The following is a 23,733-nucleotide window of genomic DNA, read 5'->3' on the forward strand; positions in this document are numbered from 1 at the left end:
TAAGAGCGTTGGAGGCCTCTTGGTCTGTTCAGCCTGGAGGAGAGAGGAAGACCTCATTGTGGTCTTGAACATCCTCAAGATAGGAAGAGGAGGGGCAAGTACCGACCTCTTCACTCTGGTGATAAGTGACAGGACTCAAGGAAACGGAATGGAGCACAGTCAGGGAAGGTCCAGGTTAAATTTCAGGAAAATGTTCTTCACTCAGAGGGTGTTCGGGCACTGGAACAGCTCCCCAGGGCAAGGGTCACAGCTCCAAGCCTGGCAGAGCTCAAGAAGCTTTGGGACAATGCTCTTAGGCACAAGGTGTGACTCTAGGGATCATCCTGCACAGAGACTGGAGCTGGACTCAGTTATCTTGATGGGTCTCTTCCAACCCAGCATTTTCAGTGATTCTACTGATTTAATTTGCTTTCACGAAAAAGCTCTGCAGATGTAGCACCTTAGTTATTGCAATATAACACCACTCCCAATGTTTTGACCAAAGTGAGTGTGAGTGTGGAGAGGGAAGGGGTGATTGATCATCCCAAAAGGATTTTCTACCAACTCCCAGTACTTTATTTGGCTAAAAGACTGGCCTCAATCATCAGTTTTCAAATTTCAGAAATGTCATGATTACAAATGTAACAAAGTCTGTGTGGTTTTTTTTAAATAAAAATTGCAGAGTTATAAATACATCAGAGGGTTAAGATGGCCATCGCTTTGTATAACACCAACACTTCAGGATTTGGCTTTCAAAGAGAAACTGAAGGAAACACTGCAGTGTGAGATACAACCAACAAAGTCAACAAGTTGCTCAGTGCAATTTGGACACTGGAGCTTCTCTTTATAAAGCAGTCCCAGGTAAAAACCACAAATACTCGCTCTGAAGAACTTGTGAGCACACTGGTGTCATATCTTCTTGTTACATGAGTAACAACCACATTAAATAAAGGAAAAAGAACAATTAATACTTTAAACAAAATACTCTTTTTATTAGAGTATTTTTGATTAAACATACAGAACTCAAGATTGCTATTTAAAATTTGTATCGCTCAAAGTTTTTCCCTCTAAGAAGGATGGTAACACAATCTCAGTGCATATTATATGGAAGGATCATACCTCTCAAGTGTCCCACTCATGAATCAAAGCAATACTGCACGTACTTAAGTGTGCAAGCAAGGAGGGAGTGCTGTAATGCAATTAACAGACAAAAAATGCACCACCAATACATACAGAATCAGCTCCAGGACTGGTGATCCAGAGAGTAGCATCACGTGGATTCAGGAATGAAGGAGAAAACAGTTCCTGACCATGAAAAAGGAATAGGTAACACATCATATGTGTACAAGTCCTAGGCATTCCTCCTCCATAAGGACCGCAGGGGACTGCAACTTTAGCCACTGGTTTGGAAGATTTTTTGAAGCATCCATTGTACTGGGGGTTCTGGGCGCAGAAATCTTGCAGAAAAAGGGAAAGAAACTTGTGATCCTACAGCCCTTGTGCAGCTCCAAACACCATCATTGCAGGCAGCCTGGTGAAGCACTTGGTTACACCTGAAGTATGTCTGCTCTGGACTGGCTTCTGCTCTGGAGCCTTGGCACCTGCTTGTGCCTCTGTTCCACACACAGGACGTTAACAAAGCAGTGTGTGGAGGCAGCTACAGCCCAGCTGCCCCCACCTGCCAGCAACAGTTCCTGGAGCACACCCCATTACTATCAGACTTTGTATACTCATATACATTTAAGAACATATATGCAAACTTTATACTTGGTTTGCATCCACAAATACTACAGCCAAGACCTGCAGTTCTCTGCCTTTTCATACTCCTGAGCAAAACCTAAGCTTTCAATTACACATAGTTAAGTTTCATAGAGTTATTTTTAAATAACTGAAAAATACAGTTCAGAAGTAAGTTTGGTCTAGGTCATCAGTGCATGTGGTACAGGCAAACCTGTGCTGTGATGGAATGCCCAGTGGCAGATTTCTTCAAATGAAAAATCCGGACAATTGAGAGGTATGCAGAAAACTTGTCTTAAATACTTGAAGCTACATGTGCAATCTTACAGAACACAAGCTACAGTTACAGACATAACAGTAAATCTTATTAACCAACAGTGCATAAGAACTTAAAAACAGTCAGTGAGATCAGCTCAGCCAGTGACTTCCAAAAAAGTCATGCCTCAGCTGCATTGAGGAGGAAAAAAAAAAGGGGGGGGGCAGGAAAACTCAGGCAAGTTTTACACAAGTTTAACACAAAGTTTTAATCTACATTTTAAAAGCTGGTTTATTATATATTTATATATATATGCTATGTAAAAAATAAATTAAAAAGGGAGAGGAGCAAATAGTTTTGTATATGCTTCAAATTAACACAGACCAGTAGTTCCATAAATGAACATTTTACCATCTTTGTGGTAAAAAGTTGACATAGAAGTTCAAAACCATACAATGCTTATAAATAGAAAGAGTTCAAAAGATACTTTTTTTAAAAAAATGGAATTTAAACATCATTTTCTCTTCCCCTACAATATACTTCAGTTTTGTACGTCAGCATCAACACATTTACAGAGTATTTGAATGTCACATCCACAGAATCTATAACAAAGCAGGTAAAAGAGCTAACGGTGTTAAAATTTAGGACTTCTCTCCCAAATAACTTTACCTGCTCCTCAGCCTTCTCCTGAAATGAAGGCTATCAACATTCATCACCCAGTGTGAGGTATGGGCAGAAGAAAATCTTCAACTGGTACTCTCCAACCCACCTTGCCACTGCTAAAATATAGCAACAATCTATTGATCTGGTAATTGGCAATGGTGGTGGACAATCTCTTACTTCCATTCAGCTTGTAAATAATTTAATCCTGGTATTAAAAAAAAAAAAGTAACATATTTATTCATAACCTAAAAAACAAAAAAACCCACCAACAAAGAAAAACCCTGCCAAAACCCTCCAACTTTAAATCTTTGAAACTATGTTTAAATGTTGTTCCTGGTTTAAAGCTTCACATAAAACATTGGACAGAAGGATGACAATTTTAAACCAAGAGAGCACCTAAAAACATACCATAGGTAAAAATGAAATCAATCATCTCTCCACTTCATAAAAACGTAGAAACCCTGTCTGCAACAGTAGTACACTCAGAACGAACAACGTCAAAAGGAGCATCTAGAATACTCAAGAGGCTTGCTATGCTACTTCTCTTTATTGCCCATTCTTTCATTTGTATGGATGGCCACTGCATGACAAGATGCCTGTGGATAGTTCTCTGATCTTCCTTTCACCACTGCTGCCAGCTGAAGTCGTCATTGCTGCCAAAGACCAAGAAAAATCCTAGGATGGTGGCAAAGATGACTGTATTCCCAGTGAGAACGAGTGCACATGCGCCCCAGTAAATCTGTGAACAGGCAGAATTCAGTTAGACACGTTTGGAGCTGAACACTAACAAGACAAAATGTAACATCTTATTGTCCCATTCTCAAAGTTCAGTAACACGTCCATGATGCAAGAGACAATGCCTCACTATTTGTGGTTACACCAAGCAGGTTTACCCAAAATTACCTGACAAATTCACAGCCAACCTAGCAGCACTGCAAGTTTCTTCTAGCTGTACTCAAGAGCATTGGCTAGCAGGCAAAACTGGTTCGGTATGCAAAGTAAGGCTACACATCTGCAGCCCAGCTATGCTGCAAGACTTCTTAAAAGAGGTATTTAAGGTCTTCAAAATGCCAGCAGATATCCCAGTAACACAAAAGGAGGTAGATGTTTTCACATGAGAGTAAGGGGATTACTCAAAGGATGTGAGGCATTCCAACTGTCCATTTGAGTTGTTCTTGCCTAAAGACATTTATGAAAGTGCACTCCATGTTTTTGCCTTGGTAGTGCAGTGAACTTGTAAAGTATTTTAGTAAAAAGCTGTATACTGGGAAATATGTAATGAGAACTTGGAAGTTTAAGAAAATTATGCCAATATCACTTACACTGCCATTTACAGTGAGTATAAAATGCCTTTTTTTTGTTTTGTTTATTCATGCTGCTTTAGCCCAACTATTCTACAAATTGTTTTTAAAGTATTCTTTACACTTCTAAATTTGGTTTCTTCCCTGTTAAGTTTTCACAGTATCTTCTGTCTCATTTTCTCTGCATTGCATTATTAAGGTTTATTCCATGACCACGTGAAGCAGTTGGCAATCACAATGTTCTGCCATGCTCCCATTTCTGTATTGATTTTTCTTGACAAAAAAAAAAAAAAAATCTTATTTTGGTTCCAAAAGTACATAATTGTAAGAGTTATTTAGTGCATGAAAGCTTTACCTTCAATAAACAAACAAACACAAAGAACAAAGTTTTCTAGAAAAAAAAAAAAAGTAGTCACAGGTTGAAATAATACTAACCAGTTCTGCTCTTGCAAACACTATGGGCAGCCCAAATGCTGAGACCACAATGCCTGTTGTAAGGAATATGGCCAGCTCCTTGCAGGCATTACTTGTAGCATCCGTGTCATCTACCAATCTTCTTGCTATGCAGTACGGGATAGGAGAAAGGATGTAAAAAAACAGAACAAACAATGGCCAGTACTGGCTGAAAAATAAAGGAGAAGAAAAGTTTTAGTTAACTGGATTTACTTCCTGCTCCTCCTAAAATCCATGCAAGGCATTTTCCCCATCCAGCATCCCCATTTAGGACAGACAGACAAGCCCAGAGAAGGCAAATCCTTTGCCTTGGAATGACCTGACATTAATCCAACAGACCATGTGCGTGAGTGGCTTTGGCTGACCTCAACGGCAGCAGAGTTCACTAACAGGATATTCACAAAGCAAGACTGCACTAAGCAAGCCTAAATCTAATGCCACCTCACAAGGTGAGCTTAACTCCAAGTTCATCCTGTCAGTTGTACTTAAGAGATACCCTTGCAGGGCCCCAGACGAGATTTCTCAGGCACACAAAGGCAGGTGCACATTGTTACAATAAAACTTTACTGCATTGTTTGAAGGGCAACTGTATAAGGGTCTCCTTCCCAAGGGTTCCTGTCACTAGCATTGGCTTCATAACAAAAAACTGGCCTAGGAATTCTAGTCATATATGTAGAAACTGGAATGCACAACCAATAACAGGCCTGCCAACAGGATATTTAGTATTTATTCAACAGCGAATAAGTCAATTTAAAATATTTTCTGTAAAGTCAACATTCACTTGCAAAGAATCAAAGCCATAGGCCTTACTATCTGAGCGCTTGGTCTGCTACTTTGTATCTCCTGAAGATTGAGAGATAGGAATCGATGTCGGGGAAGTACAGATAGCAGCGGCAACTACTAGAGACGCTATATTACAAGTGTGAGACACACCCAAGGATCCACCTGATAGTCACCGACAACCCAGTTACCCCATGGCAGCCATAGAAAAGGCAAATCTTTCCCTGGATAACCCACACTCGCTGCCCACCTCGGGAGATGCTGCTGTCTGAGGGTCGGCCACAGCCCAGACAGTCGGGGCATTGCATCCTTTCATGGTTTGCAGCCAGGCCTGGTACTTTAATGTTCGCTGCCATTAGTTTTTAGGATTAATTAAATCCTGGATGTTTTTTTTAAATATTCCCACCCCAGTCTTTTGAAGCAAAAGACAAAAGCCCAACCAGCCAAAAAAAAACCCCAAACAAACAAAACAAAAAACCCGAGCCCCCCCGCCCAACATAGAGAGAACTTATCAATCCACCATTATGGAAGCGGGACTCCTCTATAGTTACAGCCACACAAAAAGAACAGAAGAATGGAAAGAGAGTGCACGGTACTTGTATTGGGGCAGGGCGCATCCGAGCATCAAGAACATCAGTCCGACCGCTCCCCCAAAGGACAGGCTGATCAGCGCTACAACGAGAACAAACCCAACCAACATGAAGGGTGCACCGCATCGCGCACAGCGCCCACCGCCGCCCGCAGACCAACGCGGGGCTCAGCGTAGCCCCGGCCGCCCGCCGGACAGGGGGCACTCGGGGTTCCGCGGGGGCTCCGGTCCCGAGGGCCCGCCCGGGCAGGCCCGGCCCGGCCCGGTCCATCCCCTCCCCGCGCGGGCCGCGCGCGCCCGCCGTTGCCGGTCCCGCCACCTCGCCCCGTCCCGCGCGCACCTTTGATTCCCGCCATGACGCCGCCCGTCCCGCCAGCCGCGCGGCACCGGAGAGGCGCGCGCCGGGAACCGGAAATGCCGCGCGGAAGCGGAAGCCGAAGGGGCAAGGGGCAGGGCACGGCTCCGCCCCTCGCGGGCCGGCCCCGTGGACGCTCATACGTGGCGCGCCCGCAGGTCCCGCGGCGGCAGCCCCGCCCCCTCACGGAGCGCGGGGAGCGCCACGCCCTGGCCGCCCATTGGCCCCACGGCGCGGTGGGGGCGGGGCTTCTCCCCGGGCCCCGCGCGTTCCGGCGCGGGCACCGCCCCCGGGGCTGACGGTGACAGCTGCCGGTGCCGCCATGGCGGGGCTCGCTCCGCTCCTGCTCCTCCTGCTCTGCGCCGCCGCGGGACCCGCGCTGGGCTGGGACCGATCGGGTGAGACCCGCGGGGATCGGGGGGCTCAGCACGGCCTCAGCCGCCCCTGCCGCCTCTCCCGGCCGTTGGCGGCTCCTCGCGGCCCGGCTCTCCGCGGTGCTGCCGGTTTAGCGGCGGCCGGCACGGGCGAGGAAGGGCTTGTGGGGTTTGGGCTCCCTCTAAACCGGCTTGTGCGGGAGCAGTGATCCCGCACCGCGGTCAGCCCGGAGCCGCCTCGGGGGGAAATGGGGAACTCTGCCATGTTTCCTTCTGGGCGTCTGGTGCTTCCTAGAGCTTCGTCTCGTAAAGGTGCAGGCTTACTGCTTCCTGCGGCCTCCATCGGCAGCCTTTTCCTGAGAGCAGGCCCTCACAGCCAGGAGGAGTGCACCTGCACGAGCGCTGACTAGCAATAGGAAGAAGTTTTTCACAGGATGGGTGATCAAACGTTGAAATGGACTGCCCAGGATGGTGGTGGAGTCACCGTCCCTGGAGGTGTTTAGGGAAAAACTGGACGTGGCGCTCTGTGCCGGGATCTGGTTGACACGATAGAGTTCTTTTATCGAGGTTGGACTCGGTGATGGCAGAGGTCTTTCCCTGCCTAATGGACTCTGTGATTCTTTGTGCGTCCTGTTACAGGGAAGGTTCTGCTGCGGGATGTTCAGGCGCTCACTCTCCACAGAGGGCAATACACAACATCCAGGCGGACAGCTCCGGTCCCTCAGCTGCAGTGCACAGGAGGCTCTGCGGGTTGTTCCCGTGTCCCTGAGGTTGTGCAGTGCTACAACAAAGGATGGGATGGCTACGATGTACAGGTAGCTGTTTAAAACTTGTTAAACTGTTTATAAAATCACTTTCCCCCAAGCTGGGAAGTTCTGAAGGAACGAGGTGTAGTGAGCTAGGTTGTCAGTTCAGGTGCTTTTTGTAGATGAATTCTTGCCCTAAAAACTTAACCTAAACACTTTCAGCTTCAGATTTTCCAGAACTACTGTATTTACATGTTTGATATATCTTTGAAGGAGCTAATGTAAAAGTACAGCATAGCAAACCCTTGTTGGTTTTAAACAAAATGGTGCTCGAGTTTATAAAATTAAACTCTTGCAAACCCCAGAGGACGCTTTTGAATTATTATTGCTGTGCGAATTTCCATTTTTTATTAGCATGGAAAGGGCTTCTTAATATTTGCTTCACTTCAGGTCTGCCTTTTACTTGCACCTTAGGATGTGAGTGCTAGTCCGTAATTAGTCTTGACTTTCAGCTGTTACCGAGGCTGCTGTCAATAGATAACCAGGAATCAAGGCTGAAAGTGTTTGCTAAAACTGATACAGTATTGTGAAAGAACAATCAAAACTGACAGTTGGTACTGCTGTACTGAATTACTAATTTAGAGACAACTACTTTCTTATTTCCTCTCCAAAATACGTGTCACGTGCCATTAGAGATCCCTTTGTTTGGGTACCTCAAGGGATTGTGAGCCTGAGGATCCACCTGTGTTCAACCAGAGAATCCCCAACATAATTGTTAAGTGTTGCATATGGATGCCTAATGATGTCTGTCCCAGTTTCTTTTGATTTCTGCACAGGCACAAATGGACACAACGTGCACTGGATCTCAGGCTCGCGTGTTATGTTTTTATGAGTTTGCACAGGACAGGCAAATTTATTATGTAGCTGTTTCACAGGATGCAGCACATTTTTTAGAAGTATTGCTGTATCTCAGGAAGGGATATCTGAAAAACTTAATCAGTGAAGAAAAAACTAAATCTTCCAGAGTTGCAATTCTTCAGTGTTCTGAAAGATAAGATCTCTTTTAAGTTTTAGGATTTAAAATTCATTTAAACATAAAACTCCTACTCCTTTTGAAAATAAGAGCACGTGGAGATTTCTTGCCTATGGCCCATAGACGATTTAGCAATTCATTATGACGATTAGGTGATGTTAGCAATTACAGCTCTATTTCAGGGCGTATGTGGGGAAGCAGACAGGTGTTTTAATCTTTGGGGCAGTATGTTTTACTTTGTGTTGTGTTTAATTTTTCAGTGGCAGTGCAAAGCAGACCTGGAAAATGCCTACCGTTTTGGACAATTGGAAGTGAGCTGTGAAGGCTATGATTACCCAGATGATCCTTACATACTAAGAGGCTCCTGTAGTTTGCTGTTCAAGCTAGAGCTGACTGCAGAAGGTGAAAGGAAAGTGAAGAACTCTGGAAGCTTTGGCTCTAGCTATTACCAGTCAAGGAAAGATTATTCTGACTCTGGTTCTGGAGCAATTGTTGTGATTGTTCTTCTCGTTCTTGCTTTTGGAGTTTACAAGTTCTTCCTCAGCAACCAGCAGTCTCAGCAGAGTTCTGGGGGCAGTGATGGCTTCTCTCAGCCCTTCTGGCAGAGTCAGCAGGCACCTCCTCCTCCTGGTTTTAAGTCCACCTTCACAGGTAGGGCTCTGAGCCATTTGCAGTATTCAAAAGAGAAGCAGGATTGTCCTGTTTTATCTGTGGTAAGGGAAGGTGGGATAGAGTTAAAACCACAGCATTTGCAGGCAACTGTGGAATTGGCTGCAGAGCCTACAGCCAGCTTTGTATTCTGCTCTTTGTTCAAAAGAGGAAATAAGGGCTTGGCTTTCCACAGGCTTTCAGGGCAGGCTGTCCTCTGAACTTTTGAAAAGCTACCTCCCCATGCTCTGCAAGCATTCTTTTCATCACCTGTGAAACAGCAGCATTGTGACAGGGAGAATAATTGTCATAGGTAATCTGGAAAACAGAATGTTCTTACACAGCCAGAAACAAAGCCGTGGCAAAGGAGCACTCAGAAACTTTATGGAGCAGCCTTTCAGCCCTGATTTCATTGACAAAGCAGTTGATGGGGTTGAGTATCATGTACCAGTCCTCTGTTTAACAGGGCTTCAGTGTAGTCCCAGCAGCTGAAAGAGAACAGTGTCTGTGAACTGTCGTTAGAGGGTATAGCATCTGAATCTCATGTGGGGCCTTTCATCTGAAGTTGGAAATTACAAAAGCAGTGACAAGGCTGCTGCTGAGAAAAGAGGCAATTTTTTCCTTTCCCAGAAAACTGGTGTCTTCTGTCACAGAATAAGTGGTCTTCCTTAGGCCATCATAGTGTCTCAGGGAAATGAACATTTCTCTCTTTCTCTCTTTCTCTCTTTCTCTCTTTCTCTCTTTCTCTCTTTCTCTCTTTCTCTCTTTCTCTCTTTCTCTCTTTCTCTCTTTCTCTCTTTCTCTCTTTCTCTCTTTCTCTCTTTCTCTCTTTCTCTCTTTCTCTCTTTCTCTCTCTGTTAATAGAGAAGGGGTTTTGGCAAGAAAATATGTAGCAAGGATTAGGTTTATTAGTTCAAAGTTTATATTTTAATAATGCTTATGAATGCTTTCTCCGAGTTTTGTTCAAACAGCTTGGCCAACAGAGGGTGCAGTGTAATTCTTTTGGAGACACTTGTGCAGGGCGTGCACAGCAGAAACTTTCAGCTGTACCTGCACCAGAAAATTAAAAGGAATCTGCTTCTGTTGGCTTTGCAAATTGGTTTGCATGTGGTTACATCAGACTGACTGTGCTGTGTGGGCAATCAGTGGCCATGTGTGGGCATGGCACTGGCTGTACTGTGGTGGTCAGCAGGAGCCCTGGCCATGACACACAGCTCTGTCACACTGGGCACGGGCAAAACAATGAAGGGTTATTTTCATTTTTTTTCTCTTCAGTTCCATGTCAGTTAATTGCCCCAATGCATTTTTCTTTGCAGGAGTCACAAATCTAGCAAGGGCAGGGCCTTGAGAATGTTTTCATGAGGATTGCTGAAAACTGAGATACTTAGAATACACATTGGGAGCCATAAGCCATGTTTTTAATAAGGCGTGTCAATGATTTGTCTTTGGATTTCAGGCAAAGTAAGGAGGAAAACTGAAATGTGGAGCCAGATTAAAAATACTAAGTGTTAGGCTACTTCATGAATTCAGTGTCTGCCTTACATTGTGGGAGCAGAGCAAAAGCACATATCTGAATGTGTATGTCCATGTGCTCCAGGAATGTACTAGTCTTTGGAAACCTGGACAGTAACGAAAAGCAATGTTGTTCACATATTGCTGTTAATATTTAATTTTCCTCATTTTAAATCCACTTAACATGCAGAATGTGTCCTGTGGAACTTGTTCAGCTAGACTATCTTAATTAAATTCTTCTTTCTCTCAGTTTGTTGCTTGACATGATTCTTAATGTTTACTCTAGATATTTCCAAAAAAATGGCTCAGTTTTCTGAGTCAATCATGGTGCTTTTGAACAAATGAGTTGGTTCATCTCTGATTAACACCGTTTTTACAGCAAATGAAGTCATTTTTTTGTTATTGTTCCAAATCAGCATAATTTAATGGTATATCATCCCAATAAGAGTTTATATTTCTCCCCACACATTCAAAATGAAATTCAGTATCAAATCCAGTCTAGACTGAAACTGATTATTTAATTATTGTTTTATCTTCTATGACTTCAAACAACCCATATCAGTTTGAAGACAAACCAGGCCCTCTGATTTTTACCTACATCATCTCTGGTCCACTTGTTCAGGTGGGCATGTTTTAGGGAGACCCTAATGTTATCTATAAGGTTTTTTTATACTTCCTTACGTGTTAAACCCATGATTGAGCTTATTCTTGCATCCGTGATTTTTGCTAGACCAGAAAATTATTCTAACTTGGGTTTGTATTTTCTCTTTTTCTTTCTAAACGGAAAACATTCATTCTAGCTCAGAACCTCATGTTTTGTGCAGGTCACATGTCAGAAAATTTGTGACTCTCCTTCCCCCACAACCTACTTGATATGCTTGCAGTTTCATCAAGGTATTTGTCAAGCTTGGCGACTCATGCATAATGAAAACTTTGCAATGTGGTTGCAGTTAGCTTGGCTTTTGATAACAAGTGCCAGACTAGGATTACCAGGAACAATACCAGTAATGTCAGCGTTACACTGAGCCACTGTGACTCAAACTGTGCAGCTGTGCTCAGTGAGATTAGGAGCTCTGTGTCTTTGTGGTTTGCTCACTCTGCAGTGTTACCTACTTGATTTGTGTTCCTGCATCTGCTTCTGGCCTGCTCGGTGACCTTCAGCAGATTATTTTTTCTTAGTTTCCTTTTCTATTTTTAATCTAACTTGTCTGTTTATAGATCAGCAGGCAGGGACTCTTTTCCATGTTTTGCAATTGTCAGGGTTGTGAAATGAAGTGGAAGCAGATTTTTAACATAAAACTCTTTATAGTAGTGTTGTTTTATGTGGAGTTTCTTGCTTTCTGAAATGTGAGGCCTTTCAAGTTAAGCTTGATCGAAAATCTGCTGAGATCAGTAGCAGTTTGTTGTCTAATTTTCCATTATCTTTAACAGGAGAGAATTTTGTTGCAACAGCTGGACTGAGGATTAGTCTGTTACTAACTTATGCTTTCTATTTTCATTTTGTTTAAGATGACAACGGCTTTGGAACTCATTCCCATCATGGAACCAGTTCAGGACCAGGATTTTGGACTGGATTAGGAGCAGGAGGCTTGCTAGGCTACTTGGCAGGCAGTTACAGGTAAAATATGCATTCTATCAGATTTTAATCATTTAAGCTTTCAGGGGGTATGCCATGTACTATATTGACATTGCTTTTAAGATTTCAGACCTGTGTCATTCAAATTATAAAATCCTACCACTAGAAGAATTTTGAGCAGCTGTTTGTAGCTCCAGGACCAGAGACATTTCAAACATGTTTCTGAGGCAGAATTGGAAAGACTGAGGTACTTCATTCTGCTTTCTCTGACCTGACATGATGGCCTGCACATTTAAATTGAGCATTTAAACAATTTATCTGCAGAATGCCTTAAAACACACATAGTCATATTAAGCATATAATCATCTGTATATGGATCTCTTGTATCAGTGTCATCGTTCCTAAAATAAGTCTGGATGACCATATTTGGTATAGGCTTTTAGACATTTAGAATGCATCATTTTTAGATTAACAGTTTAAAGAGAGCAGTTGCTGCCATTTTAGGCTTCACTGGAGAAAATATGAGATTCCTGCAGGGAATCTTCAGATCCTAAGCAGTTTTCTCTATTTATCAAATGACTTGCTTATGTATCAAGTCTATTCCTGTAGAAATGTAGCAGATTAGAGAGTAAGATATATGGACAGGAGTGGGCTAAGCATCTGTATTGTAAAGTTGTGGGCTATTTTTAGTAACAGAAGCCTTATATTAATTCTGCTAAGAATTTTTCTAAGGTATAATGTGTTAAAGGTTTTATTGGCCCACCCAGTATTTCTTAAGGCTTAAATACATGACTCTTGTCATGTATTCTATTCATGTAGCATCTACATACAGGTTAGTTCCCTGATTTCTGTACACATCCCCATTTCAGTAGGCACAAATGATTGCTCAAGATTAGAGGTCTAACTGAGTACGTTGAAATACATAAACAAGCTTCCTAACTTGGGCTTCTTTTTGTTTAAAACAGTCTTTGGTCCACTATTATTTAATTTGGTTTCTTACGCTTTTGGAATTAATGTGCTGCAAAATGCTGGTGCCAGGAAGTGTGAGAGAGCTGTTTGCAAATTTCAACAGCAGGAAATTCCATATCCATGGAAGCGAGTAATTTTAAGTGAGTGAGTCAAAGACCATGATATGTTAGTGTTACTGATATGACCTTTTCAAAAGAGTTAACAAAAGGATATTTTTTCTCTCGCCAAGCATGGCTGGGATGTAGGTTATGCCAAAATGCATTTAAAACTTCAGATTTCAAACTTCTTTCTTGTCTGATGGAATTTAAAGTCAAAATTTCAGAAAGAAAACTTTCCTCATTTGCAATTGTTAGAATTCCTTTTTCTGAAGAATAAAACTTAATTTCCTTTTGAAAGTCTACAGATTATGATATCACAGCACTGGATGTCCTTGCTCTCAATATGTTAAATACATTAAATAGGAGTATTTCCAGCTTTGAAATAACTGTTTACAGTTTTCCCTTGGAGGTGCAGTTCTCTTGTTTGGAATGGTCTCTTAATTTTTCTGAAGGCCACTAATGAAGCCTTCCTTCTACTCTGTTTCATGCCAGAGCACAGCCGCGTTCCCCATATCACAGTATGTGGACAGATCCCACAGCTGTACCTCCTATGTATGGGCACTCAAGGAATTCCACAGAAGGCAGCAGTTCAGGAACAAGAACTGCTTCTGGTAAGGCAAAGCACCTTTTAATTTCCTGAAGCTCAAGAGACTCTGACCTATGAAAAACATGCAGATGTTAGTTGCAGTTCAGCGAGCATCCTTGTTTTATTTTACTGGTTGGTGTAGGTGGCATGTAACAATGTCCCATCCTTCCATTCCCTATAGAAGTAGGTCAGCATTGTGGGGCATGAAATTCCCCACAGGCCTGTGGTGGGCATGGCACCATCAGCATCGGGCTTGTCTTCACTGGCAAGGTGCATTAGTTTAAGGCTTTCCCTTCTGATGAGCACTGCGTGTACTCTTCTCTAGCAAACATGCACAGACATGTTCTCTGTAGAATGCAGGTTGTCTAATCTGCGAGAGCAGAATAGTTTCCAAGCCAGTCAGCCCACAGTTGCTTGCTGTTCTCCTTCATGTGGATATGTTTACCTCATCTCCCTTGCCACCTTTAGGCTTTTTAGAACTAGAGAGTTCAAAGGAAAGACCATGGTGGAGCTAACTTCTTTTTTTTTTTTATTTTGCAGGCTTTGGGGGCACAAAGCGAAGATGAAAACTTTTACATTATTACATCAGAGTGATTGAACTAAATCTTGTTGTGCACTTGTACTTCTTTTAATAGTAGTATACTTCAGAAATGGATATGAGGTATGAAGGACTAGGCAAAGAATTCCTCACTTTCTGTGTGGACTCTCACTGCTATTTAGGGTATGACAGGTGCTGGATCATCCACTATTTCAGATCAGCATCTCCTACAGTAAAAGCTCATCCAGGTTAAGAAGAATGATGTTACAATGACCATGTATCTGTCTGTACTTGAGGCCCCAATGATAGCCTTACCATACTTTCAAAGCTTGTATCTTACTACTCATGTTCTGGGCTTCATTTCATTTGGTCCCGAATTTCTGATAATATTTTTCCTCTTTTCTGGTAGTCCAGCATCTACTTGATATGAAAGGGGTGCTGTTCTTTGAAGCTATTTTTGTTTGCCTTTGCAGAATTAGTGTGAACTTTACTGTAAGTGCAGTCAGCCACTCAGATATGTGTTGGAGTTCTTCCTCAGTGGACAAGAGCAAAACTGTGTATAAAGAGATTAATGTTAGTATGTTTGTATCTGTGCTGTGTGACTGTTGGAGCAAAAATGTGCAGATTCATGGATTCTCCATGTTATAGAGTTTATCCAAGGTGACTGTGCAAACCTGGAGAACTTTGTCTATAAGTTATTTGGGATAAATAAATAAGTAACCTGGAAATCTGGATCTTTTCCTGGAAGACTGAGGTAATTTAAACTCAGGTGATTGCAGATCTGTGGCATTGAGGCCACAGATTTTCCTTTTAATGGTGGATGTTGGCAATGAAATGAAAACTTATAATGTGAATGGTCTGTTCTGCTAGATCACCTGTCCAGGGCACAGTAAACCAAAGGTGCTCATTGCAAAAGGGAAGGGAATGTTCTTAATGCAAAGATGATAGAATCCCTGGGACACAGCAGGCCTTGATACTAAGCTGAGAAAGGAAGTTGGATATCTAACAGCATGTAAACTTCCCCAAATGTGCTTTTTTTAAAAAGTGCTGTCGAAGAGTAGGAAGCAGAGAGGCATTGCTTTGTTCTGTGATGATCTTTTGGGGCCTCTGTGAAGTGTCATACAGTTCTTGGGTGACTTATTCTCTTCTGGAAGAGGCATTGCTGGATAAAAAGCAGAGAAATTTCTCAGGATTGTGGGGAGAGGGGAAGAGTGAAGAATGGGCTGCTTGATCACCAGCTCTTCTGCAGAGCCCATCCTAACAGAATGTAGAAGTGTTTGTGTGGGCACAGCTCATGTATGCTGGCAGCAGCCAGAGAAGCGTTGTCTTTCAGCCTTGGGAAAATACTGTGTCTGGGAATTGATACCAGCTGTTACAGAGAAAGCAAAGCACTGTTCAGCTGATACAGGTTGCATCTCCTCAAGGAGATTAATTAGGTCTGGTTAGTCTAAGAAAGTGACTTCAGCACAACTCAGGGAAAAGCAGCCATGTCCATTCATGAGTATAGAAGGAATTAGTTTGTATGTTAACACCCAAGTTCAGTGTATGACTTAAGCAACCAAAAGAGAGAAATTCAAAAAAGAAAAGAAAAAAATATACAAGCAAATCCCAGAAATCTTTATGGAGTCAACAGCCAAAAAAAGTGCTTCATGAAAAAGTTCTTGTACTAAAAGTGTTACCAATTTCATTTGATACATTCAGAATAACTTGATGGTGAAATGGTGGTTTGCTTCTCAGAGCTACCTGAGGGTTGGGGAAAAATAACTGCATTAACTGTGAACCTGAAAAAAATGACAAAGACCTTACTCATGGCCTCCTAGAAAGCTCTGCATTTAATGAAAAGAAGTCCATGGTAAATCTCTTATCTTTATAACAAACTGTAGCAGAAGAATATATTTTAAATATGGAGTTCTTACTTATTTCTAAGTGAATTCAGGTTAAGCTTGTCACAGTCAATATTTGCTTTGCCAACTAATTGCACAACAGTGAAACTGGATTTTTTTCTAACTGGGTAGTTGGAAGCTGAAGTTTGCTCTTAAATTACAGTATGGTATGAAATGTTTTAGACAATGCTTTCATTTGTATTTATAGTTTCTGCATGAAATGTGCAAAATAAATCTGAGATATAAATCTACTATAGCTTCTGAATCTGTTTGGATATGTTTGCCCTTCCCTCTGATAAAGGAATGAAATAAGTGAATAAGGAGTATTTTTGTCTTTAAATCACTGTCTTGAGGCCTGCAGGGATGGCATTGCTTGTTTTCTCAGAGTTCTCTGTCTCATCATCCTCTTCCTGGGTAAATAATATCATCCTTTACCCCAGATGCAAAATGGGTAAGCTGTATGTTGTTTCAATAAAATAAAACAATACTGGGAATAGTTGTTGTATTGACTATGTTTTCAGTAACAAAATACTGAATCCTGTAAGGAATTGAAGGCGTTCTTGTACATCAGAGCTTGGGATCTGAGTCTGCAGTAAAGCTCTGTTATATAAGCATGCTCCTGGTTTTACAAGGTGGTGAGCTGAACCCTTCAAAAGAATTTCTGATCACTGCTGCTGTTCTGGTTGTGGACAGAGCAGAACTCAACACAGGGGTAGCCTAAGCTGATGGATTGGCCTCTTACACAGAGGATGTGTCACTGCTGAACAGAGACATGGTCTACACAGAGAGTTCCGCATCTTGGCAGTTGTAAACTGGGGTTAAACAGGGGCCTGCAAATTCTGCTGTCAGTGTTTCCTTCATCAAATGCTGCTGATGCTCCTGAGTGAAAAGAACTCGCGGAAGGCAGCTTAGAGCACATACTTCTGAGACCTTGAGCTTCCTTCCTGAGCATCAGATCTGGGAGGTCCTAATCTCCCTTCTGCTCCTGGGCAGCGCTCTGGCAGCATCTTCACAGCAGCTTCATGGTTGTAAGGCATATGTAAATGCTCAAACTGTTAAATGCTGTTGTAGATAGTTGCAATTCTGTTTGGTACCTGGGACCAGAACGGCTTGTACTCTGACAATGCTTACATCCTCACACAAAGCTAAAACTCCTTACAGAAACTAAACTCCTGGTTTTACAGCTGACTTCCCATGAAGCATGTGATGAAAAAAAAAATAGATGGACAGAGATAAGCTTTCTCTGTGCTGCTCTGTCTTGTGACTCAGCTGCCAGGTCAGATCTTGGCTAGTTCTGCAGAATCTCATGCTGTGCACCTTGCTCTTTTCCCTGGGTGCCGTGTGTGTGTTTCACTTAGCACCGAGGCAAGATGGCAGGTGATTTGTTTGAAAAACAAAATTCTTCCATGGTCATCGCTTTACATCACTGACTTCCAAAAAGGGAATAAAGCCAGGTGGCATGATTTCCAGCACTAGGAAGTGTTACACAGAGAAATTGCTGAAGTAAAGTAGCAAGCAATACCTACCTGCCTGCACAGCTGTCTAAAAGCTGAAAATGCAGCACTTGCACACAGACTGTTGTCCACTCAGCACCGATTAAAAGTGATGGTGAGGTATTTTTTCTTCCTTACTAAAGCAAATTTGTATTCTTAATATTGTCCCTATCAACCAGTGATTGTGGTACAGAAATAGCCCAGCTGCCTGTGAACTAAGGCATATGAGCAAATCCACAAAAACATTAAAATCTCACAGCAATGCAATCTGTACCAGCAGACAGTGCTGTTGTGTCCTGTTGTGTCTATTGAAACATATTGTCAGGTCCCTCCTCCTGTACCTACTGGGGTTGAGTGCTGTGTGGGAGCGGCTCCTTATCACTCAGCATATTTTGCTGGAGCCTTCCACTGCAGCCACTTCTTTTGCTTTCCTAATATTGTGTGTAGCTGCAGTAGTTGTCACTTTCTGACACCTCTTTTTGTATAGCAGGTGTGATTTGCCAATGCTAATGAAAATAATCAGCAGACTCTCTTTATGTGGCCTGTGTATCTTATCTCCTGCTGTCTTCCATCTTGTGGTTCCCTCTGTTCCAGGGAGTCAATGTTTCTTTAGCAAGGAAAGGCTGAGCAGTTGTAAAAAGTGCATTGAGCTGGGAATGGATGGAGTAGATAGTGATGAAGTCAAGGGAGCCAACTGTCAGGCTGTGAATTGACCTTTGTGGGAACTATGTCTGTGTAAAGACATTTTTTTAGCTCTCTGTCAGAGAAGCATTTTTGTCAAAGGTACAGTATGGCAGCTGGGGATTGGAGCAGATTAGAGCTGCTGACCTGGCAGCAAGGAGAAGACCTGAAAACATTCTCTCCATCCTAACTTAGGAATGATGTAGCACCAGGAAGCTGGCCTAGGACGTGCTAGCTCAGCCACTCCACAGTCATGCCATTGCAGATCCTGTAGGTAGATGTATGTTTAAAGATACCAGGTGCCTCTGAAAATGCCAAGCAGAAGAAAGGTGACTTGGCCCTGCATCTATGTTTCTTTCCTTCTGCAGCATGACTTAGAATGAACAGAGAAGGCCAAATGTGGAAAGAGCAGCAAGCAACTATGATGAAGGGCAGCAAGTAGGTCAAAGCAAAGCTTGCAGGTGAAGCCTGTGTCCTAGTGTGTCCTGCCTGCTCACTTCTCACACAACAGCAGGAAATAGTAGGCAGTTCTAACAGCTGTTGTATCAGGATTATTTTACTGTGTTTTCCTGCATCCCTAAAGTTCAGTCCTACAGGCAATTACCAGTATAATGGATTGGCACCTTTTGCTCTGAGGGTCATCTGAGCCATTCCATAATTCAGACTTCAAACTACCCACTGTGAAATTTGGAGGAGGCAAATCGCTGCCTGCTTAAAGACCAGAGTCTGAAGTACTGCATAGAGAACTTTTCCTCATTTCCTGCATTTGCCCTGACTTCCCTGGGCATCAAGACTTACACAGTCTTTGCTGTGCAACTTTATTTGGGTGTCGTTGTGTGGGATCCTCTGAGACTTGGCCTTGAGATCACAGCCCTGACATCATTGTTTCTGTAAGCCTTCTTCTCTATGCCTCCTGTGTCCTTGTAATCAGCATGTGGGGATGTCTTTATTGAGGCAGCACTGGAATTACCAGCAATCCAGAACACCTTTTGCTGCTGCTGCCTAATGGGAATTATTCGTCTCCCAGTCAGCTCCTGTGGTCATTTTCATGTCATGTGGCAGCTGTAAACATGTCACATCTGCTTTTAATGGACAGACAACAAATACGGTTGGGGGAAAAAAAGGGAAAAAATGTGCAATGAATGTAGATAAAATGTTAAGTTGGAACAATTTTGCAGAGCTAACCTTCATCATGGGAATACTTTATCAACATTCTTCTCTGGGAGCTGGATGAGAACTTTATTGATGTGGATTTCAATAATGCTAGCAGTGACTTCTGCACTGCAAGAGTGGAAGACTTAGAACTGTAACAGGTTTGGTGTTCAACAAAGTCGGACCTGTTCAGAGCTCTTTGTAGTTTGACACACAGTTTGCAAAGAATTGGTAACAGTAAAAAGTGAGGTAAGGTCAGCATAGAAATTCATGTGGCTTTAGCATAGACAGAAACAAACTGATCTGTGCTATTTCTGAAACTGAGGTAAAAACAAGCTCCAATCAGTCTGAAGCAGCTCAGAAGGTTGTTCCTGTCTTTGCTTTGAGCTGAGATCCTGTTCAGCACAGATTGTCATCTGCTGCTGACAACTACTGTCAGCACTGAAGTCCTCCTTCCCTTAGGTAGGCAAACCCTCTGTCCTCGTTCTGACTGTTAGAAAATCAGCCAGGCCCCTGGGTCATAGTGCAGTGGGATTCTGAATTGGCAGGCTTGGGTGGTTAATTCTACATTAACAGGTGGAAGGATTTATTTCCTTTTTAACAAGGAGCTGGGGATTAGGCTGTAACTAAGTGCATGTGTATAGAACTGAAACAGTGCAAGTCTAAGTGATGAGAGGAAGACCATACTTGACTCGGGTAATCCAGTTTCGCCTAAGATACTAATACATTCCCTTTAGCCCAGCTAAAGGGTGCAGCTGCTAAAGAGAAGTTAGTGTTTGGGCAGATACTGGCTTTTAAATTGCAAAGCTGCTTTGGACAAAACTGAGAAACAGAACTCTCTGCAGCAGCTGAGAGAGAGAAACACAGTGTGAACCATCCTCCAAGGGCATTCAGCCTGAGAAGAGGAGGGGGGAACAGGAAGTCCCAGAGAGTGTTTCTAGCCTGAACCTGCTACCGGGGCATCTGTGCCTCTCCAGTCTTTGTTTGCTTAAGCACCTGAGAGGCCTCATGGAGCCATGAGTGCTACCACTTAGCCTCAGCTTGGCATACTTCCAAGCAAAGAGGCTGTGGGTGAGGGAAGATTGTTTGCTGACCTTTGGACAGCATGTCAGGAGAGGCCCAGGAAGACAGCTGAGCTACAGGAATTTGTCATGCCCTGGAATGACAAATAAATTAAGGGTATGGAACAGTCAGCAGCAGAGTCCTTTAGAAAGAGACGTAGAATGCCCTGGTGGAGCCAGTCGGCATGTGCTGGAGGCTGTTCTTGTGTGCAGCGGCTGCAGCGGGCTGGAGCAGCTGCATCCCATGGTCTGCATGTGGCTCATGAAGGCTGTATTGGTTCAGCTGCTGGAACAGGGCTGGCCATTTTCTTGCTCTCCCTCCAAATGCACGGCCTAACCATGCATTTTCACAATCTTGCCAGCTCAGAGATCGCCTGCACTTTGAAACACAGGCAATCTGGTTTATGAAACTTTGTACCACAGCACATTCTAAAGGCCAAAACTGAAGATGAAAAGGAAAGGATTGGGTGATTTTCCATAAAAACAGTAAATTAGCTGCTGTTTTACATGACTTCTTGCTGAAAAATCCCTAGAACTTGAATTCCAGAAGCAGAAGGTGTTAATGTTAACGGCCTCCATCAGAGTCAGGGTACTGGCATAGGCAGAGCTTTCCTCCAAGGCAGTATGGCAGCTCTTACATCATTATCTATAGGATAAGGATCTAGTTATCCTAGGCACAGCCTCCTAGCACAGAAAGGTAATGCCAGCTGAAAAACGCTTTGCCCAGACTGGAAGAGGAAAAGGATGGATCATACTGGGCAGCATTTCACCCCCAGTAAGACACAAACCCCTTCCAGGAGGTCCCCCAGACAAAAGACTGTGGGCAAGGATCAGTCTGCAAGGATGGATGGGAGGTGGGTTTTCTAATTCCTTTCTTACCTTGTGGGAGAGATTTATTAGCTTAAGATGAGCTGCAGATACTTGAAGGAAAAGAGTGAAAAGAGAAACATTAATAATGGGGGTTTGAGACTTACCTGTGTGTCAAAGGTGAAGGGCAGCTGTTAATCACAACTTTTGTTTTGTTTGTTAGGGTTTTTTTCTGGCTTCCCGTTACGAAAAAATAGGGACAGTAGGAAAGTCATTTTCTCTGTGTAGAGCACTACATTTTCCATATTCAAAGGAAATGTTAGGCCTTGCTTAAACCTGACCTTTAGCCAGTGTTGTACTGAGTGATGTGACTGCACCAGTGAAACCTCTCTTGACGCTGTGCTGCAAGCCCATAACTTACTCTGACAACAGAAGGGCAAGAAACACCCCTGAGTGCTTTTTCAAGACAAGAAGTGGGTGTCCTGCATGGTGCAGCTTTCCTAGCATGGAAAGCCACGGCATGGCCAAGTGTTGAGAATTTGAAAAAGCATATACAATTGCAGGGGAGTGCACAGAGAGTGTGCTTGGGAAAATGCTCATACACTTCACTGAGTCTTAGGGATTATTTCAGGCTAGTGAAACGATGTTTCTGTTGACTGAACAATTACTGGAGGCAAAGTGGAAAAGTTTATATGTTTATTTAGGCAATGTTTTCAACTTTTCCCCTCAGAACAGTTGCAGTGGTGCAAACAGCAAAGGTTGGAGAGAATGCTGGAAGTTTTTTAAAGTCTTTTTTTAGACTTACCGCATGATTTAAAGTACCCTCTCCTTGCTACTGTACAGTCCTGCACCCCTTTTCCAGTCCCTGGTACTGGAGGGGTACAGCTCTTCCAGAGAGTCAGACTCAGTGAAATATTGCCTGGTTGTCAGAGGGTGAGCTGGGGCTTATAGCAGGTAGGAGAACGGGCAGTGGCTGCTGCTCCAGGAAAGATGGGCAAAGACTGGGTGAAGGAGGAAGCAGAGGAATAAAGGGCTCAATTAAGAAAGGGGTGAACATCCCACATGGGTTTGGCTGAGTGACATTTCCAAGCCAGTGGGCATAGGAAGCCTGGTGAGAAGCAGGAGCAAGAGGACTGTGGCTTAAATGCAGAGGTGCTTAGGAAAGTTAGGTGGGATTTCTGAACCTGATGTGAATAAGACAGACTCTTCCCAGCAGGATTTATTGAGAACTGACATGCAGCACAGAGTTTGACTCGCTGGGAACTAAGGGGAAACCAAGGGTCAGGACTGTGGTCAGCTGAGCCCCACCACACAACCACATGTTCCTTCTAAATGGGGCCTTCCTCCTCCCTTGCTCTTCCTCTCACCCAGCAGTTGTACATTACATCTTCTCTGCTCCCCACATAATCCCTGTTGTTGTCAATTAGCCAGTGGCAAAGTGCAGAGGGCTGTTGCTTAAGAAACAGTTGCTCATCCAGGGAGCTGTCGTAAAACACCAGGCCCACCATTCCCTATCCTGTCATCACCCAAGACAAAAAATGTGCATGTCCAAATCCAGTTACACCAGTGCTCCCATACGAGAAAGGCCTTTAAAAACAGTTTTATGGGTTGTTGCAGCTGGATGTCTGTTTAGGCTGTGGCACTGTAATTCCAGGCACAACATTACCCTCCCCTTCCAAACAGTTACTCAGGCAACTTTAGTTTTAGAAGCCAGGAATTGCTGCAGAGGATTAGGTGCTGTGTGCCTAGCCCTGACACCCAGCTGCACAGCTTTCAGCTGCAAACTTGATATCACATTTTCCACAGCACTTGGTACCTACTGCCTCTCCCTTCCATGGACTGAAATCATGTGGTACCAACCACATAAATGGGAACTGTGTAAAGTCTGATGGCACAAAATTAACCACTCAGAGCATCTTGAAACAAACAGGACTTGACAGGATGTGTTTTGTGCCAGGTTCGTGATTTGAGTCAGATGGCTGTGGTGGATTAGGTCTGGCAGTGGCAGCCTGAACACTGGGTTTACTGCTTGGTAAAATCCCAGACACAGCATTTGGAAACAGTCTTATGTTAGAACCTAAAGATGTTTTGAAAAGGCTGTGTTAAAATAGGTACAATTATTAAGCCTGATTGCTTGTAGAGAAATACCCTGTGAGTAAAAAAGGTAACTTTCAGTAAATATCTTTTTGAAGAGTCTTAGCTTTCTTTGCACATGATATTTTGTACTGTATGAAATGATGGCTTTGCCAAAGTTTGCCCCTTCAGAGTATCAACTGCTGTCCAAGAAGGCAGCAAAGCCATAACAAATGCAATCTATTCTACATGCTTTTCTGAAAGAGCAAAGTGAAGTGGCTAAGTGTGGATAACATTCTGGAGACTTGTACTCCATCAAACTGACCTTTATTACACCCACTTCTAGGCAGGAGTGAGAACATGGCATTTGTACTGACCTTGTAAGGTAAG

The 23,733-nt window shown here is 43.2% G+C and overlaps 2 protein-coding genes across 2 annotated transcripts; one reads left to right on the forward strand and one right to left on the reverse strand.

The window, feature by feature from the left end:
- Positions 1-1,015: 1,015 nt before the first annotated feature.
- Positions 1,016-6,187, reverse strand: LEPROTL1 (leptin receptor overlapping transcript like 1). The gene is made up of 4 exons (XM_084204205.1): positions 6,099-6,187; positions 5,766-5,841; positions 4,372-4,558; positions 1,016-3,374 (listed from the first exon to the last, which is right to left on the reverse strand). The coding sequence occupies exons 1-4, from the start codon at positions 6,112-6,114 to the stop codon at positions 3,258-3,260; spliced, it is 396 nt and encodes a 131-aa protein (XP_084060331.1). The 5' UTR covers positions 6,115-6,187; the 3' UTR covers positions 1,016-3,257.
- A 195-nt stretch (positions 6,188-6,382) lies between these two features.
- Positions 6,383-16,572, forward strand: SARAF (store-operated calcium entry associated regulatory factor). The gene is made up of 6 exons (XM_084203790.1): positions 6,383-6,511; positions 7,127-7,302; positions 8,527-8,917; positions 11,936-12,044; positions 13,562-13,680; positions 14,196-16,572. The coding sequence occupies exons 1-6, from the start codon at positions 6,436-6,438 to the stop codon at positions 14,219-14,221; spliced, it is 897 nt and encodes a 298-aa protein (XP_084059916.1). The 5' UTR covers positions 6,383-6,435; the 3' UTR covers positions 14,222-16,572.
- The last annotated feature ends 7,161 nt before the right edge of the window (positions 16,573-23,733 follow it).

The sequence above is a fragment of the Fringilla coelebs genome (assembly GCF_963513975.1).
Source record: "Fringilla coelebs genome assembly, chromosome: 4".
In the NCBI taxonomy this organism is placed as follows: domain Eukaryota; kingdom Metazoa; phylum Chordata; class Aves; order Passeriformes; family Fringillidae; genus Fringilla; species Fringilla coelebs.

Bases quoted from the DNA above. Each gene is read 5' to 3' on its own strand.
- SARAF (XM_084203790.1), top strand. From the start codon at position 6,436: ATGGCGGGGCTCGCTCCGCTCCTGCTCCTCCTGCTCTGCGCCGCCGCG. The intron at 7,303-8,526 runs GTAGCTGTTTAA...TTAATTTTTCAG, and splicing joins GGGATGGCTACGATGTACAG to TGGCAGTGCAAAGCAGACCT. The intron at 13,681-14,195 runs GTAAGGCAAAGC...TTTATTTTGCAG, and splicing joins AGGAACAAGAACTGCTTCTG to GCTTTGGGGGCACAAAGCGA.
- LEPROTL1 (XM_084204205.1), bottom strand. The intron at 4,559-5,765 runs GTACCGTGCACT...TTTATTTTTCAG, and splicing joins TGCGCCCTGCCCCAATACAA to CCAGTACTGGCCATTGTTTG. The intron at 3,375-4,371 runs GTTAGTATTATT...GCCTGTTCACAG, and splicing joins TGTTTGCAAGAGCAGAACTG to ATTTACTGGGGCGCATGTGC.